Source organism: Triturus cristatus, chromosome 8 (assembly GCF_964204655.1).
Source record: "Triturus cristatus chromosome 8, aTriCri1.1, whole genome shotgun sequence".
NCBI classification, from domain to species: Eukaryota; Metazoa; Chordata; class Amphibia; order Caudata; family Salamandridae; genus Triturus; species Triturus cristatus.
The window spans coordinates 1467739962-1467759239 of NC_140591.1; the positions used below are offsets into that span (position 1 = coordinate 1467739962).

The window sequence follows — 19278 nt, forward strand, 5'->3', positions numbered from 1 at the left end:
ACTCGAGTGGTGCTTTTTAATTTGCTCAGATGCTCTAAAGAACTTAGGGGCATATTATCAAGGGCTGGCGATAAATATCGCAAAGCGCGCTTAGCGCTTGCATATTTATCGCCGGCTATCTCTGGAATTTATCGCCCAGTTAGCACGTTATCAATAACGCACATCACCGAGGTGATAAAAATTCCAGAGATAGTGGGACTATCGCCGTTTTCCATGGTGGAAAACGGCGATATCCTAGATGATAGGGCCTGTGGTCTTAGCCACATAATCCACCCCCCATGTTAGGTATGCCTTAGTCAGGAATTTAACAGACGTTAAATTTCTGCGTTAAGGCATACTTAACGTAATTCTAAATATCGCTAACCCTCGTTGTCAATATGACGAAGCTGGGTTAGCGATATTTTCCCAGGGGAGTCGTATCAGGCACGTCTCCTTTGCATCTCATTAGTGATGCGATGGGAGACGTGCTGACAAGGGGCGCTATTGCAAGGAAACACGCGCTAGCGTGTCCTTGTTGATAATCCGGTAATATTATCGCCGCTTTCCGCCCGAAAACGGGCTCTAAAGCAGCGATAATATTATTGCCACCCCTTGTTGATATGCCCCTTGGTAGGGTGTGACTGTGGGTGTGTTTCATTGTGGTTCTTAGTGGAATGCCGATGGGCCTTGTGGGAACTCTTTGTTCGTGCTGTTTGGTTTGGGAAAGTGAGGTCGATAGGCGCATCGCAAGGCCCTTTCCTGTTCGAGGGCCCTGATCTTATCACAGTTCCACAGTTCCAGGGGTTCTCCGGTGGCCCCGATTGGTCTGAGTGTGAATATCCTTAACCCTAAACTTCACTCTCATGTGTGCACCCTAGGCCGCTGACTTAAAACTGATGCTTTCCATGTACAAACCAACACTGCGACACACACACATAAAAGCGCCGCTCGAACATTGCAACACGGAATGAGTTACACAGTCCTAAAAAGACAAGTAGGAATAGAAAATATCAGTAAAAATTGTATATTCTTTCTAATATTTGTAAAATGAAAATCAGTGAAGATTGGAAAATAATCTTTTAAAAAAAGACCAAGATGGTCAACGTCCCAACTGGGCGAAACACGTGTCAGTTGAAACCAAGCCTCTTCGGTTTATTAAATCTCAGAGATATTATTAAAATAAATGAAATTACATTAAATGTAAACCTCACAATATATGTGTACCTCAGAGGCAAACGTAATAAGCATTCAGCATCATTGAAAAAGGTGCTACTGTGTGAAGAGGTGCAGTGATAATATGAACCAAACATGCAGGAAGCAAAGCAGGATATAGGTGATGTATATAATGGCACAAAAATAAAAAGTGAGGGGAAAAAAAACACACAAAAAAGAAAGCACTCTGCCAGCTAAATTCATAAGCCGTATGCTTGCAACAATTTAATATTTGTTCTTTTAGTACTCAAACATTCCATTTACCTTAAATAGAACATTATGTATGCTTTGGAACAGACAGCCTTGCTTAGAATAGATACAGAAACTCTTCTTAATTTCAATGTACATCTCCAAAAAAAGTTCTAATGACGTTGAATTACTGTATCCTAAGACAATGTTTAGACAAAAAGGATGACCACATTACCAATAAAAAGGAAAGATAAAAGAATTAGCAAACTAAAGTATTGGCCCAGCAGCCCTTGCACTGAAGTCCACTTCAGTGCAACTGACCTGGCAGTTCGGGCTGGACTGTTCCCATGAGGATCAAGGCTGATTTGCATATGGCCAGGTCTAAACTGGGGTGGCATGGTGAGTAAAAGAACGATGGATTTAACCCAGATCTCTTGACTGAGGGTGAATATTTTGATTTGTTCCGCATTCCACCCATCATTTGTGTCTTTTGTTTTCTCGGCCTAAGTGTGCCGGGTATGACGTGGGTCCACCACTCACTGTGCCACTAGATTCAAGCTAGACTGGCTGATGAGGGGTAATGCCCCCAAACCAGTCCCAGGATGCTTGTTTCTGGTCTAGGGATGACCTGGCTTGGCAGTTTGGGTTGGACAGTTCCCATGAGGAGCAGGGTCAAGACTCTTTTGCATATGCTGGGTCCAAACTGGGGTGGTGTAGTGAGCAAAATAACGATGGATTTAACCCAGATCTATTGACTGGGGGTGAATGTTTTGATTTGTTCTGAATTCCATCCATCACTTGTGTGTCTTTTGCTTCTTTTTCAGGCAGATCTGTACTTGTGATCAGGCAAGTGCCATCCCGCACAGTGTAAGAGGGCTTACCCACTGATTACTTCATGCTCTAAGTTGTGGGAGGTGCAAGCAAATAGTGAATGACAGTTGAAAAGACCAATAGATGATATGGACTGACCGAAAGTCCATGTATGTATAGAGGCACAAGTTTTTTTATTTATGAATTTGTTTGGTTGCATAAGCACTGGGAAGGTAGAAAAAGTTGCATCATGACCACAACTAAAAAGGACTGCTTGCTTACACGCTTTGCATCCATGAGCTATCAAACTTAATGTGTGATGATTCCCACTACTCTTGGGATGGTAAAATAGTCCTGCAGGCGTTGAATGCAAGCATTATATAGAATGCAGTATTATGCGAAAAACAGAGCCCTGCCTAACATGAGAACGATGTACACCTTTGGGTGGAGCCCAGCCCGCTCTGCTTACTGTAAAGAACTGGTAACAGTAAGACTATCGAACAGCTGAACTGTCAAGCCTGACCTAACAAGCATTGAAAATGCAATAGGTATCGCCTTTGATTAAGTTAAAGCCATTTACTTTGCTAATGGTATTATATAACAAAGCAAATGACTTTAAATTAATAAAAAACGAGACCTATTGCATTTTTAATGCTTGTTAGGTCAGGCTTAATAAAGCTATTATGGAGCAGTGGAGTTCATAATGACCAACTCCCAGACCATATACTCTTTATGGCTGTACTGCATTTACAATGTCTAAGAATTGGCTAAGGCGCTGTAGAGTACAGGGCTCATGCCTCTGTACCCTCACCTTTGGGGTAGTGCACCCTGCTAGAGGGATGGCTAACCTAGGCCCCAGGCAGTGGATTGCAGGCATGGCACACAGGGATGTGTTCCATGTTGACTCTACTTTTCTCTGCACCAAAACATGCAGCCTGCAGTGGCAGTGTGTGTGTGTGTTAAGTTGCAGGACCTCTAAGGGTGGCACAATAGGTGCTGCAGCCTTTAGAGGCCTTCCCTGGTCACAATGCCCTTGGTACCCATTGTACCTTTTACAAGGGGCTTACCTGTGGCCAGGGATGTGCCAATTGCAGTTACAAAGGTACAGTCTTGGGAAAGAACACAGGCCCTGGGAACCTGATTGGCAGTGACCCAGGGCACATCAAGTCAGGTTGCATCAGATGTCAGGCAAAAAGTGGGGGGTAACCATGCAAAAAGGGGCACTTTCCTTCACAGCCTGTTTTCCTTAAAAGAAAACTGGATGCGTTTCAAAACCCCTGTCTGCCCTTAAAAAATATTGTTTAACATTCTCAAAGGGGAAAGAGTCCCAAGGCGACCCCTTCTCACTTGCAAATGGGTTACCACCACTTTTAAACTGGTGATAAAGTATTACTATTTTGCAACCAGAATTCAGTTGTAAAACAGTAATATATACCATACCAATTCGGAATTTTGAGGAGACGCCCCTTCCAAATACTTAATCAGTATTTGTTTGCAAACCCGAATTGTGACTCTGTAACAAATTAACAACAAAGTGGTTTACAGGTTGGAATGGTTTAAACTCCTCCCATTAGAAGTATTGCTTGCATATGGCTGATTTCTTTCTGAAGTGGAATTGTAGTTAAAAAAAATAAACCGTAATGCGACCTGGGTAATTACCAGCGGCTGATATTCAAGCATGGCACCCATCACTTTCTTGTTTTTCTAGCTGAGAGGCCCCGAATTGTGACAAGTATGATAAGATATGTGAACAGTCTTCACTATGCAATTGAATACATGCTGAGCTTCACTGATGAGCCCCCAAAAGCTTAAACCAGTGCAGTGGTGCTGGAACAATTTTCAGAATAGGGATGCTGCCATCATTGTTACATCACTGAACTTATAGAGATTCAGAAAAATCCAAGCATCATACAAAGAACAAGTGTTGCAAATGAGCCACGCCCATTCAGCAAGTTAGTTGTAAGGGTGCATTGGAAGCACACTGTCACAAATATATTGCTAAATCATGGCATGGTAGTGCACTGGCATTTACAGACAGCATATTTTCCACTGAAATAATCAATAAATGTGTACAGACATACAGTTTTACTGATAAAACGTTATAGTGCACAAAAGATAATGTGTGGAAATTGGGTTTAAGAGATTATTTGTAATTTGCATATCACTAAATAAAGTGTCTTGATTTTTTTAATCTTATTAAAATCTGTTTTTCCACCACACTTCAGAATTACAAAAAGTGATTCATTTGTGCTTTCCTAACTGCTTATTTATTTTGAAATATTTGTGCAGTTTGCTCATAGGTTTTTAAATGTTCTTGTTTGTTAGACAAACGACAAACAACAGTCTTTCTTGTCACACCAGCAAGATTTTCCCAGCTTGCTTTACAAAATCCCCTCACTTTGCAGTCTGAGAAAGAAAAGTAAACACCAACCTTCATGAAAAAGAATAACCATAATTTTGTAAGAAGACTAGTCAGACGTTTGACTTGTTTCTCAGAACACACACTGCAAATCTGACATGATAAAACCAATATTTAAAGCCCTCTTTAATGCTTATTCTCCTTTGGAACTCCAGCATGGGTATTCTGGGGGTAGTGCAGTACCCCACCCCTACTTCCAGCACAAAGGATCCAGTGTGGTGTTGTGGAGACCCCTTAATAGGAGATCTAACCTGGCAGTTCAGGCAAGACTGTTCCTGCTGGAAAAGACCAAGTCTGATTTGCAATGGCCTGGACTCTGAAGTGGTATATGTGTATGAGAAAGGGTTCCCCTAGTTGCTTTTAGGTCCAAGAGGAGGGGAGAAAAACAAGTAAAAGAAAAAACCTCTTATCTGACCTATCTTATTTTTGCAGTAGTAGTCACTTATACTTTACGAAATCCCCAGAGTACAATATCATTTCAAAAACAGCTTACCTTTTCATCTTTTTATTGTTTTCTTTTTTATAACAAAACATTCATATGCTTTCTTTTAGCATGTACTTTATATATAATTTGTACATTTACACAAAAATGTTTCCACATTAAATTGAATTACAACAATTTATAAAGTTGAGAGACAAAACAGTTTAAAGAGACATAAGAGAGAAACCCCCAAGGAAAACAATCACACTATCATTCTCACCTGTCATTCTACTCTTACATACCATCAGTCATTCCACAAAAAAGGGTTTGTTTTAGTTAAAAATGAGAACCACATCTGGTGTGAGATCCTGCTTGGGTTATGATCCAAAAGTTAGTAGAGTTCTTGAAAAATCCTGGAGTGTTTTAGTCAGAACATTGACATAAGATTCTTCTATGGATCTCCCAGATGTATGGTTATTGGTCTACGCACGTTTCGGAGACTACATACAAATTTCACATCTCCTTCATCAGGACCAGTACATTTTTAGAAATGTCTTTATCGTCTGAGCGGTGATAGGCAGGGGTTCTCTATGTGTAATATGACGTGGGATGCCCTCTAGTTCCAAAGGCACCTGATCCATGTTTCAACTTGCGTCATGTAAATAGACACTTCTAGGAATTAACTCCTCTATTAAATTAGCAGATAATGAGAATTATATGTCCTGATCTGTTGGACATTTGATTATTCTTATGTTCTTTTTACTATTTCAAAGAAGAAAGAAGGAAGAAGGAGTGCCGCACTTTCTAGAGCACTATTCTGATTCCATCTAGATGGTTTGAATACATGATTCCACAAAGGGATAGGCTTCGTCTTTTCCTCTACAGAAAAACCCAGTTAGGAGACGTTCAATGCTCAAATGTTCATTCTCATGGTTTGTAAAGTGCTCGCCCCATTTTCGTTGCTGCCAATTCGGAAAACAAATTATATATAAAGTACATGCTAAAAGAAAGCATATGAATGTTTTGTTATAAAAAAGAAAACAATAAAAAGATGAAAAAGTAAGCTGTTTTTGAAATGATATTGTACTCTGGGGATTTCGTAAAGTATAAGTGACTACTACTGCAAAAATAAGATAGGTCAGATAAGAGGTTTTTTCTTTTACTGGCCTCTGAAGTGGCCCGGGGGGTGGGGGAAATGAATGACTTTAATGCAGCCTACAACAATTACCAATGGCTGAGATTAACCTATGCTTTCCATTCATAGCCGTTGGTTTATAAAATGCTCCCCAGTCATCATGGTTCTGCATCACAATCCTTTAATATGCCAGAAAAACCTACTGTACTCTAAGTAAGTGAAGCGGAGGAAATATGGTCTATGGACTAAGTGGAGAGATGTGTTTAAGGTGCTATGTGGAGGCATGCAGTTTAGCACCTTAGAGGAGGTGGTGTGATTAACATGCTAAGTGGATGTGATGTGGTCTGGGCCGAGTAAGGGAGATGTAATTTAGGCTTTAAGTGAAGAAGATGTGGACTAAGGTCTATGTGGAAGAGACATTGTTCAGGTAATCAATGAAGGAGATGGGCTTTAGATGCTAAGTAAAGGAGATGTAGTCCGGGGGCTATGCGAAAGAGATACAGTGTAGGTGGTTAGGTATCTGATGGAGACGTTTTAGTTTAGAGCTTAAGTGGAGATGATCTGGACTATGTGCTATGTATCAGAAAGCACTAACCTTGTATGCTGGATCCAATGGGAAGCTGCACACTTCTGTCTCTCCCTACCTCCACCAGTGACCACATGCATTAATATTATGATGCCAATAGTAGAAACAAAGTGAGGGGAAAGGATAAGAGAGAAAACAGACACACATGACACCACCGCTTTGACTTGTCACTTGCATATATGTAGGTGGTATCTGTATTGCGTAAACCAGGACAAAAAGTCAACTGGACACTGTAATGCATCATAGGCAAGCCTACAGTCAATGAGCGATAGGAGAGGTGGCTGGTTAGTGGGCAGAGGTGTGTCTTCAACTCATTCCTTAATTGGAGCAGTATTGGGGCAGTGCTTATGGTTATGAGGATGTTCCTGATCCTGGGTGTTTAGCTTTCCCTTTTTCCAGAGATGGTATTTCCTGTCAATCTGGTATGGGTATCTAAGGGATGAACTGTAATGCATAAATTAGTTGAATTATGTGTAAAGTATCCAACATCCTATAGATTATTACTTACAATGTTGACTGTTTCACCATGTGATCCTGTACTGCTGTCGAGTTTAGCCTGCGGGCCTGTCTTTATTTTGTTATGGGGGTGCATGTATGCCTGTTAAGTTGCCAACTGTTCCTATGTGTGTGTTCTGTGTGCTTGCAGTGCTTTCAGTTTTTGTCATATAAAAGCCATACATGATGTTTCTGTCTATGCTTGTCTTTTTCATTTCATTGAAAAGTCAGCCATGCCAGATAAAGGGACATAACAATATGGGAGTATATTCAAGTATCCCACTGATGAAGTCTACTTCTAGAGAAAAACAATCTATCTGCATTCTTTAAACCCCAAAGCTGCTTTTGATAGTGAATTACAGCAAAGACATGCTGGAAAAGTACAGTGCATTTTTACAGTAGAAGGTCCACATTTATACCATGTCTTACCCAAAAGAGCTCTTGCATTAGAAATAGTAACAGCCCTAATATTTAATGGAGCGTTGCGGTGGGATATTGGTGCAAAAATGTATACAAATAGAACACAGTACCTATTACCATTTGGCAAAAGGAAACCACAAGTGACATCCGTGTTTTGTGACATAATAAATTAACTCATCCTTTGCCTGCATTCTTCTACATGGTCACCAAACTCCTCCATATCATGTAATATCCTTTCAATGTAATGTAGGGGTACATTGTCTTGTATAATGCCCTGTATATGCAATGCAATGGCGCGCCTATCTCTTTGAATATTTACATACATTTTTATTTTATATTATTAATTGAGTACATTCAATACTATGGTCAGTTTCCCCAAATTGCAAAACTGCAACTAGACAGAAAAACCTCCTAGCTTCTCAATTCAGGCATAAAACGTTTGTAGAAATGTCACAGAAAGGGATTGCAGCCCATTTAACAAGCATTTGCAATGCAATAGGTCTCGCATTACTGATAGTTTGAGGTATTGGCATTGCAAATAATAATGTAACACCAATAGCTCTTACTTTCAGTAATGCGATACCTAGTGCATTGCAAATGCTTGCTTAGTGAGCCAGGAACCAGCATTGCATGTCTCAGTCCAGTACTGCAAGCTGCTCCTAGAGGTCCCTAGTGATCAAGGCACCAGCACTGGATGTCTCGGTGCAGTACTGCAAGCTTCTCCTAGAGGTCCCTAGTGAGCAAGGCACCAGCACTGCATGTCTAGGTGCAGTACCGCAAGCTGCTCCTAGAGGTCCCTAGTGAGCAGAGCACCAGCACTGCATGTCTAGGTGCAGTACCGCAAGCTGCTCCTAGAGGACCCTCGTGAGCAAAGCACCAGCACTGCAGACCTCTTTTGGTCACATATGGTACTGCACCCTGCAGAAGATATGATAAATCCACCCTACCCATAATGTATTGCATTCAAGACAGTACTATGAGTACATTCAAATGGATTGGTCCATAAATACAATTAGTAGCTTTGAAATGTGACAAAAGAATTATTACATTAATTTTGGATTAGGTTGTACTCTGTGTGGAGCTGATAAAGGGAAATTTATAGACATCTCATATAGATGTGAGATGTTCTAGTGAGCGAAGTAACCACTGCTAGCCTAGCTTAGGACCAAGTGTGTGTCTTGCCTGAAGCCTTTGAAGAAAATATTGCCTTGGGGCTGTAATTAAAACCTAGGAAGTAACAATACATGTAACAGGGGAGTCCTCATGTGTGGTTACAAGAAGAGACAAGGTGGTACTAAGGAGGGACTACTAAGCCTATTGACCAATGAAAAGCCACCATTTACAAAGGACAGGGACAGGAGCCAATTAAAAAGATGGGCAGAAAGTGGGTGGAGCTTTATGGCCATATCCTGAATACAGCATGGCTCGAAGAGACAGCACAAGAGCTGCCTAGGCGAGACCTAAAAATATGGCACATTGAAAGACGGGCATCTGCCGAAGCTTGCCTCAACACAGGGGACTGCTGTCTGCTCCCACTGATTCCAGCAGCTGTTATTCACTCAGCTTCCATTCTGGGAATGAGTACCGGCCGTCAATGGGAGAGGTAATTTTGAAAATTTCCTTGCTAATGGTAAGAAAGAGGGAGGACTCTTTGCCGTTCCCATATCTATGAGATTCATAAGGGCTCACAACATGCAAACTGAAATGACAATTGCAACTTGCAATGGACTTGGATGCAATGCATGGTTGTTTTTCACCCCACAAAGGCTGCCATGTTTTCTCTGCATAGATTTTGCTAAGGAGAAAAACCTTTGACACAACAGTGTTCGCAGGTAGTATGTAAACCAAGAAGAATATCTTTGCTTCTAATGCAGTCATTTATTTGACATTAGTGTTTCCTGCCTCTTTTTCCCTTCTTGTGAATCATCTTTCACACCACTGTATTGTTAACGGAATTCAAAGGATATGACAAAGGTAGATGTCTCCGAAAGCCGTGTGTGTGTCCTTAATAGCTCTTTGCTTACGTCAGTAGTGCTTGCTCATGGTGTGCATTGGTATTTACCTCCTGCCATGGCGTAGTCTCTGAAGAAAGGAACTCTGAACCAGAGAGGCAGCATCAGCATGTAGGGGGTCAGTCCTGGGTAGAGCTCCTGGAAGCCGGTGGCCTCTGTGCAGAAGTTGATGAAAGCACCAGCCACCAGTACCCCATGGGGGTGGAAACCGAGTATATAATTCTGGCTGGGGTTCAAGTCTGCTGTCTTGATCAACTGTGAAGAGACAAAATTAGGGATATCAGTAAGGAAAACTGATTCATTGTATTTAATGACATCCTATTCCGATTGTTTACAAAAGGTGTTTCTTCACTTTTAGATTTCCTTTATCATACTTTAGTCCACTGCATTCAACCTCTGTTTTTTACAAGCTTCGGCTTGAGACTTTTTACTATTACCTCTTAGCACTGCTGAGAGGAGTACCGCTCTCTCATCTAATGATATTGACTGTTAGGGTGTATCTTTTTGCCTCTTATTGAGTGTTTGCATTGAACTGCAGGATGGACTATTGTGCAACTATAGACCTCTGTCGTCTTCATGTTGCTTATTTCCACTTCCACTTTCCCCTTTCATTTCTCCACCTGTGGGTCTTCTACCTTTCTTTCTCTTTCCTTAGAGTCTCACTCTTACATTTCTTCCACCTGGAATTCCCTTGTTCCACCCTCCCAAACTTCCGTCTTCATGCTGTGTTTCCTCTTTGTTTCAAACCACCACCCCAACTTGTTCCTCCCACATTCCACTCCGTCATTAACCTCTGTACTGTTTCTCACTCCCAACCTGTTCTCATTGGTGTCACTGGTGCTTACCCACAATGAAAGGCTGACTACATGGACATGTCTGTTTCCTTCAATACAGATCTCTTTTTTGCTTGCATGGCAAATAAAGGTTTGATAATAATGGAACCTTCATTATAGGGTTCCCTTTTTGCATAGAAACTAAATAAGGCTACCTTGTCATCCACTCTTTATTTGCCATAAGCACAGAATAGAGAAGTCAAGGGAGACTTCAATATTTAATGCTTTTTATTTCTTACATTTTTCGGGCTTTAATGAAAATGTGTGGCATGTGTCAGAACATTAAACCGAGCCCTATTGGCTTTGCAAGTGCTTGTTCTTACTGTTACCACCATTGTGAATATAAATCTTTGCCAATGTGTGTTCTGAGCTAACAGATGTGTACACATACATTTGTCCTTATTTCACAGTACATTGCCTGTGGTGCTACAGTTGTACAGTTCAGCAGCTCTTATTTAATAGGCAATATTTACTCTATCTAAGTTTTACTGAGTGTGTTGGCATTAGACACATGAAAGGCAAACTTAGCGACAATTAAATCTCAACTTCAGATTGCCTATAATGTGCTTCATCAGGCACAATAAGATACTTAGCAATCCTATCAACTATTTCTGCCATTCAGAAGGATCCACGGGCACCATGGTTCTGAGATCTGAGTGTATCAGATAGTTTGAACCTCTTCCATGCTCATCATGAGTCACAGTGGAGCTGTGCTCATGACGAGCTGGGCTCATCATAACGGCCGCGGCCCGCCCACGCGCGATTGATTCCCCGGCTGTGCGGGAGAATTAATCAGTGGGCAGGGTCGTGACGAGCCCAGCTTGTCATGAGCACAGCTCCACTGTGACTCATGACGAGTTGGGCTTGTCACGAGCACCGCGGCGCCACGGCCCCCTTCCCCTCCCCCCACGCCGTGGGGGAATTACCCCCGCGGCGAATGGGTTAAGGTTCAATAATGATAAGCAATGTACCAACAGCAGAGTACCTGTGCAAGCTACAGGTCGCAGTTGTAATCCTGTAAAGATAGCTGTAGTGGTTTAAACGTTTGCTACAGATATTTGTGCATAAAATACAGGTCAACTGTTTTGATCCAAAATAACTTTGAGCGTTAATGCACCGTTTGCAGAGCTTTAAGTAACTTACAGGTCACATGTTTACATCCCAGTAAAACTGCTCACGTTTTTGCTGAATAGATCCACGTGCACTATGCAGATGATTCTGCGGTAAACCACAGAATTTCTTAAATCTACTGACACTCACCATTGCCTGTTGATTTATCAACAATGTATTCAAGAAAGATAAACAAAGCCTAAACATACTAATTTCAGTCAGTGCACACTGTTAGCTGCTCTTGGAAGATAACAGCCTTCTCAAGCGAACTACCCAAAAATATATATGTAACATCAAAAATACATAATGTGTAACGTGTAATATGGACCCATATCTGATGACATTTAAGCACTCAACATTCATCTGACAGAATTATGGTGAGGACCGTCTGTTTAATCCATATTAAATGCCAGCAAATCTCCCACAGAAGGGTTCCACAACAAACAGGCACCAGCACTCCAGGAGTTGTTGCAATAAAAAATGATCTATTTCCACCAACATGGATGTGACAGAGACATAGGTGCAGATTTACAAGCCCCTTGCGCCTCTTTTACGCCTCTTTTACGCCGCAGGGTACTTACAACGTGGCGCATCTGGGAGATGCCTCACGTTGTAAAGCCCTGTGCCACATGTAGGTGTTCCGGCGCAGGGGGGGCATTCGGGCGCAGGAACGCCTCCTAAAAGTGGCTGAGTGAAATCTACAAGATTTCACTCAGCCACTTTTAAGGCCATGCTGCGTCAAAACCCTGCGCCTGCTTGAAGCAGGCGTAAGGATTGACGCAGCATTTTAAAGATAGGGCACCCCCGAGCCTTGCTGGAGCTGCGTCGCGCTTGCGACACAACTCCAGCAATGGGCCGCCTTTACGGCAGCAGATGCGTCACGCTTCTGTCCATTTTTGCACAATGGTGCGCCGCATTGTAAATGCGGTGCATCCATGGTGGCGGAGCCGTGACGCACAATAACTGGCACATCCCTGCTGATATGCAGGGATGCGCCAGTTATTGTAAATCTGCCCCTAAGTGTTTCGGCTTTGCTTTAGGAGCCTTGATCACATTGGTCACCGTATTGAGTAACATTTGTACACTAATAGTCACAATACCACACATAGATGACATGAAGTGGGCGTGAGCACTTGCTCTGGTTGATGTCACAACAATAGTTAACCATTTTGAATAACCACTGTTGTGATATCACTTCAGTGAATAATCAGATTCCAATCTAGTTATTCACATGAAAGACTTCCTATGAAAGCCATGTACAACTTATAGATTTATACATGGGTAACTGAGTTATGGGTATGCTCTTCTCTGAGGGAATCTGAGTGACATCAAAAAGGCACAGAGAGCAAATTTTGAGCTGTCTAAAATGTCACTTAGAACCCTGAAGTGAAAAACATCGCAGAAACTCACTGTTACAGATCTATCATTTTGTTATGTATGGCCCCCCAAAATCATCTGCACCGTGGAGAGAAAGGAACAATAGCGTGCCATACATAATATCCCAATATCTTGTTTTCATCCCAAACAGGGTTGTGGAATTCTTATAGCCCAATGCCTGGGACATATTGTTAGGGGTCAAGGGCAACATGTTTTCATGTGTATTTTGCCATTGGGACAAGTAGGCCCAACCCCCTACAGCACAAACCCTTTGGCTGCCAGTTTACAGTACCACATTCTGGATCCAGGAAAGGCATTGCCTGCAGTTAAGGTAATATTTGCGCCCATGTGCTAATGCTGTCCAAACTTGTATTTATGGTTTATTAATGCAAAGGCTTTATTATTAGGGTGAGTGCTCTAAGTAAATGTTGTAAACTCAGACTGCTCTTCTGACAGTGGTTAGAGTATATAAAGTGTACACACGTTTTCAATTTTTAGCAATATGAGGCTATGTATAATGCTCCCAGAATGCTCTCTGAGTAGATGCAAATATTTCCAGAAGCTTGAAAGCAAGATTGATAACTCTTTGCTTTCAAAATACAATGTTCAGAAAAAAAAAGTTGAAAACATTTCGCTAAACTACTTCAAAAATGTAGGTACCATTACTTTGCTGCATCATTTAGTAAAAGTGTTGATGCACGCTAGTATTTCCCAAATATTTTCATAATGGAAAATCAGTTTAAACAGTTTTAATAAGATTATGGGGAAACAAAAATAAATAAGCATTGGTAAAGCCAGTAGGTCTGAAATTGTTGGTCAGCCTTTTGATTTTGTCAATGAGTGACTTGTTTTGGCATGGTTTTTGTAAAACCATATTGGTGTGGGAGCTGCCAGGCCCTCATCATTATAGCAAACATTGGCAAAAGCAAAAATAGTTTTGATCTCAAAAAGCACACAGCACACATTGCACAGTAGTTCCTGGCACTGGAAACAACGACTGTGTGTCTATATGCTTCTTGAAGAAGAACAGAATGCTGTCACTCACAGAGAAGCTAGTCAGCAGACGGAGAGAGAAAATATTTTAATAAACACAAAAGGTCATGGTTAACGCCAGACCTAATTAAGGGCCCAATTATTAAATACAGTGTACCCATGTCACTGGATTAAGTGCAGATATACGACTTTAGTAAATTTACAAGACTTTACAGAAGTAGGCCAAGAAATAGTACTCCTAGAAAATATTTGTGAACTGCATTTTAGCATGAGCAAATATGCAGGTGTAGATTTGCTCATCTGAAAATCTGAGTGTTTGCAAGTTCACTTTCCCTCAAACCACTTTTTCCCAACCCTGGAAGAAGTTTTATGTCTTCCATTGTCAGGAGTAAATATCCAATCTTTCTCAGTATGGAAAGATATTAGAGAAGAGTTGGTGAAAACCCTTAAAACATGCAAGTTAGTAGGTTTGCAAAGACTCGAAAGGACATTCCAATCCTGGAACTGTTGCTTACCATTACCTTTAGCCCCAGTATTTATATTTGTGGACATTTGGCAACATAAGGGAATTGCTACTATTCAAATCCAACTATGGAAGGAGCCCTGGCATAATCAGAGAGTCTATTTCAGAACTCTTATATAATGAGATTGCTGCCATACTTTGTCGCTGCATAGCATGGCACAAAAGGGACAAGTGGATTTTGTTACAGGACAAGTAGATTTATGAAGCAACCTGGCTCATGGACACGTAGATATTTTATTAAATTCCAAACCCCTGCCAAATATAAAACATTACTTACCTGCCATTCTAAACCATCCCCCAGCACCTTTCCTGCCTTCCTTTCCCCTCCAGCAGCTGTTATTTCCGCTTTCAGTAAAAGCAGACAACCAGAGCTGTGCTGACAGGCTCTCAGAGAGACCTGTCAGTTTGCCTGGACGGCCTTTATGACATAGCAACCATGGGTTAAAACATTGGTTATCAACTGTTGTTATATCATAGAAGGGAATTCCCAGATTTGAACAGAGGTTTCCCAAGGAAGCCCATGAATTACATATAGAAATAAAGATGTTAACAGTGAATAACAGGGATGTTTTTCAACAAGGGGTTTTAAGTGACATCAAATATACAATGAGAGTGAAGATCAAGTTGTCTGTCATGTCACTCACGACCCGAAGTGAAAAAATCTTGTTATGCACTTGTACTAATATTTTTTATGTTATATATGGTCCCTCAAAATCATCTGTCCCTGCTTTCAGCTGCTACACAGGAGCAGAGGAGTAATGAGAAGCGAGACATAACTTCTCCTTCCTGTCCCAAATATATAAAAACAAAATTAACTGGCCTACAGTCACCCAATCCTTCACCCTCTGTGCCATCCCCCCTTCTCCTTGTCATGACTAAGACGTCTGATGGGTCCTCCAAATGAGTTTGGCGTCTTGCTTGTCCAGATATTGGTATGCCAGAGGTCAGAGTGATCCCTTCCAGTAGCCATGTTGCCACCGACACGTGTAAGTGCCCAGCAGAAAAGTGCCTTCCAGAAGGAGCCCCAAGGAGGAAAAACCCAGCAGGCAAAAACCTCCTAAAAAGATGGAGCTCCCATAAGTAGTTGTGAAGGCTCAATGGACAAGATGAGTCAGACAGGCTATGAAACAGCTATGATCCAATGTTGATTAGAAAGTGCGTCTGACGGACCCTTGCTCCTGGACTCTTGGCCTTGGGCTGTTGTACTGTCTCTGAGCCCACTGTTCGCCGGACCCGCTTCGCGAGTCCCGCTTCACCGGAATTGCCGCTGGGGAATCTATGGAGAGGCTGTGCAGTCTGTGTTGTGCTGGGGCTTTTGGGCAGGGCTGCGAGCGTTTCTGCAGGGACTCCATTTCCCAGGATCCCTGCCTGGCCGATTGAGAACACCTGGCCCGCTCTCCCTGTCAGCCCCGCCCCCTGCGTGTCACGTCTGACCTATAACAGTGGTGCTTACCTCCGCTGCGCGGGAGCGTCCCGGGAGAAGCCCAGGACAAGGGCGGGACCGTCTGTGGCCGTCAGGGGCTGAAGGAGGCTGGGCTGGGCCCGCTCTTTGACATTGCGCCTTCTGACTACTTGTTACAGTACGTTCCCTGTATTTAGAGATCTCTGGTGTTTGCTTATATAGTATTGTTCTTTTTAAAGCTTGTTGGCTGCAAAGTATGTCTTCTCCTTCAAATACCACTGCCCAGATCTCTATTCAGGCCGAGGTGGGGTCAGCCATCTTGGGTCCTCTAGACAAATACTTTAGTCGGGTAACCCAAGATATTGACAAAGAGATCGCATTGGCGGAGAGGCACGCCAAGCGTAGGTTATCTATTGAACTCCTTAAAATTCCTTTGGAGAAACGGCCACCTCAGGGTTTCCCGGCATTGGTTCCTCCCCTGTCATCCCTAACCCTGCCAGCTGTATTGGAAACGCCTTATGCTTTTCCCCCTTCACTAGAGCTGTTGGCTGGCTCGTCTGTGGGTCACGACGTGCCCATTTTGCCTTCTACCTCGTCCACTATACCAACTTGTTTACCTACAGGGCAGGTGACCACTGCCCAACCGAGTGTGTCAACTCACATGGTTAAAACTAAACCAAGTAACAAAAGAAGTGCTGCCCCGAAGAAGTGCTATCTTCCCAAACATCCGAAAAAAATAAGGAAGGTTGGAATATGCCTGCGCCCTTCCTGCGAGCCTATTGGGGCTGGCTCTGGTGGGGTTAAGATTGTCAAGAAAGGAGTTGTTCCGGCTAGTCCCGTATCTAACATGAATGACCCCCAGCGATGGTATTGGCTGAGACTTTATCTTCTGCTCCACCCCTGCTCCTCGAGTTGGAGAGGCTGATGAGGTCTCTCCTGACTCCTATTGAGGAACGAGTTAAAAAATTAGCTGATCGGTTAGATCATTTCGAGCAGGCTACTCTAGATAACTTTTTTTCCACCAAATCCCTAATCAAGTCCCACCCTAGGACGGGGGATAGCATCAATCTTCTGAAACCAAATGGCCAGGCAAATGGTGTGTCCATCGCTGAGCCTCCTCCCCCCGTAGTCAGCATTGCAAGTAGGCCTCAGTCGAAGGGACAAATCCCTATGACTAATTTAGATTTGTCGGACCGTCCAAGTAGTAATACCACTAAAAAAAACAAGCTGCCTTATACTGTGGCTTTGGGTAATAAAGATAGCTCCAAAAGTGGCAATCCTGTATCTAATGGTTCCCAACCCTCACTAAGCATTTCAACACCTCGTCTTGGCGTTCCTGTTAGGGGTAACAAAGACAGTTCCAAAACTAATAACACTGTATTGAATAGTTCCCAACCACCACCAAGTATTCCAACATCCTGTCCTGCTGCTCCTGCCATTAGCCTGCCTAACACCCTCCCGATGAAGGCACCTCGTAGGATACCGCCTATGAATCTCACCCCAGATTCTTATCCTTTCGTGGCTGTCCTCACTAATGTACCACCTTTGTTGGCCGGGCAAAGAGAATCCTTCCAGATGCTAAAAAACAAGGTAATGCACTGGTTAAAGGCAAATAGACCACTGCCCGGGGAAGTGGACGGGCTGATTATTGGAGTGAGAAGGACAGACTGGATAGGTCGTACTCCTAAGCACTTGGGGGGGGGGAGTGTATAGTTGTTAATTTCCAAGATCCTAGGGTGGCACGTCTGATTTCGAAGCAAAATTGGGGCACAAGCAGTGGTGGAATTGGTGTTGTTGATCTCACATTCTTTTATCCAAGACCAACAGGTGTTCTATTTGGTATGACCAGTGAATTAGGTTGCTATAACAATCTCCCCTCCCCAGGGTTTGTTCCTTTCACTGTACCCTTACAACGGGGTAACTTTTATAATGGACCAACGTACAATCGTTTTGAAGTGATGAAAGATCCGGGGTGGGTTTATTGACCAAATTCCGATTATTCCACGAACAGTAGGGAAGGTATGACCCGTTGGGATACATGTGGGAAGCCTGTGTTAACTGTTTTGACTAAAAGCGTGGAATCAAATGAAATGAGAACTGGTTGGGAGACTGTGATTTTGGAGGAAACATGTGGGGAGTGTATTCCAATTTCTGGGGACTCTGGAAATTAGGAACTAATTACACTTAGCACTGTTGGCACCCAGGAGGTTGATCACAACACTGAGGATACCATCCAAGAGAGGGAGGGGTATGACGGAATCTTAACAAACGACTCTGGGACGTCCTGTGTAGGAGCAGTACCCATGGACGGCCCCAGTTTAGGGAAGTTTTTTTCATGGAACATCGCGGGGTTGAGTAGCAAGCTGATGTCCCAAAACTGGATGGATTTCGTCAATGGTTTTGAAGTTTGTTTATTCCAGGAGACATGGGCTTGCGACCCTATATTTCTTCCTGGCTACTTACATTTTTCAATCCCGGCCAGTAGAGGCGCTAGGGGTCGACCGATGGGAGGCCTTACAATCTGGGTAAGGCAATGTCTTCAAATAACAATCAAAGTGGTGGATCTGGGTTGTAAGGACATCCAAATGCTAAGAATAGCCTCAGGAAAGTGGGGAGGGATAGATATATACAACATCTACGCCAGGGGCAGTACCACTGGGAGTTCACCCATTCTAGAGGCTTTGTCCACTTTTTTGGAATCGCAGTCCCTGGGTAACAAAGTTGTAGTAGCTGGTTACCTAAATAGGACTTTCGAACCATTGGATAGTTCGGATGATCCCCTAGGGCAAGAGGAGGATACGCAATGGGGTGTTCCGACTTTAAATCTGGCTCCTGTTCAGCGGTGCCCGAAAGATATATTACAACTGAATGCCATTTGCCTGGAACATGGGTTGAGATCCCTAAATGGGAGGACGAAGGGCGATAGGGAAGGTGCCTGTACATTCGACAATGGTCATAACCAAAGTCGGATAGACTATGTCCTTTGCAGCCTCAATTTGTGGCAGTTGGTATGCGCCATAAAAATCGAGGGTAGACTGGAAAGTGATCACAATCCCCTCTGTGTGACCCATAACTGGTGGATGGCCATATCAGGGAACCCTCAATCAAGTGACGGCCCAATGCCTACCATGGCCAATGACATGCGCAGACTTAACTGGCCGAGTGTATTGGCGAATGCAGAATCTATGGACTTTATAAGTTCCGAGGTGGATGCTGCAATCGCTGCTATGGAAGCTGCAAACCCCGTAATCCCAGGTTCTAGGGAAATAACGTACATACACAACAAGCTCTCTTCCCTTTTAAAACCGCATTTCTTGAGGTCCCGCAAGATAAATAGGAAACAACCACCCAAACCAGCTAGG

General features: G+C 42.9%; 1 protein-coding gene across 1 annotated transcript in view; it reads right to left on the reverse strand.

Annotated features, from left to right (window-relative positions):
• Positions 1–19278, reverse strand: part of MOGAT2 (monoacylglycerol O-acyltransferase 2) — a 341554-nt gene that overhangs the window by 65577 nt on the left and 256699 nt on the right. Inside the window, exon 3 of the mRNA XM_085623284.1 lies at positions 9729–9933. Coding sequence (XP_085479410.1) covers positions 9729–9933 — 205 coding nt within the window. The remainder of the gene's footprint in view (positions 1–9728; positions 9934–19278) is intronic.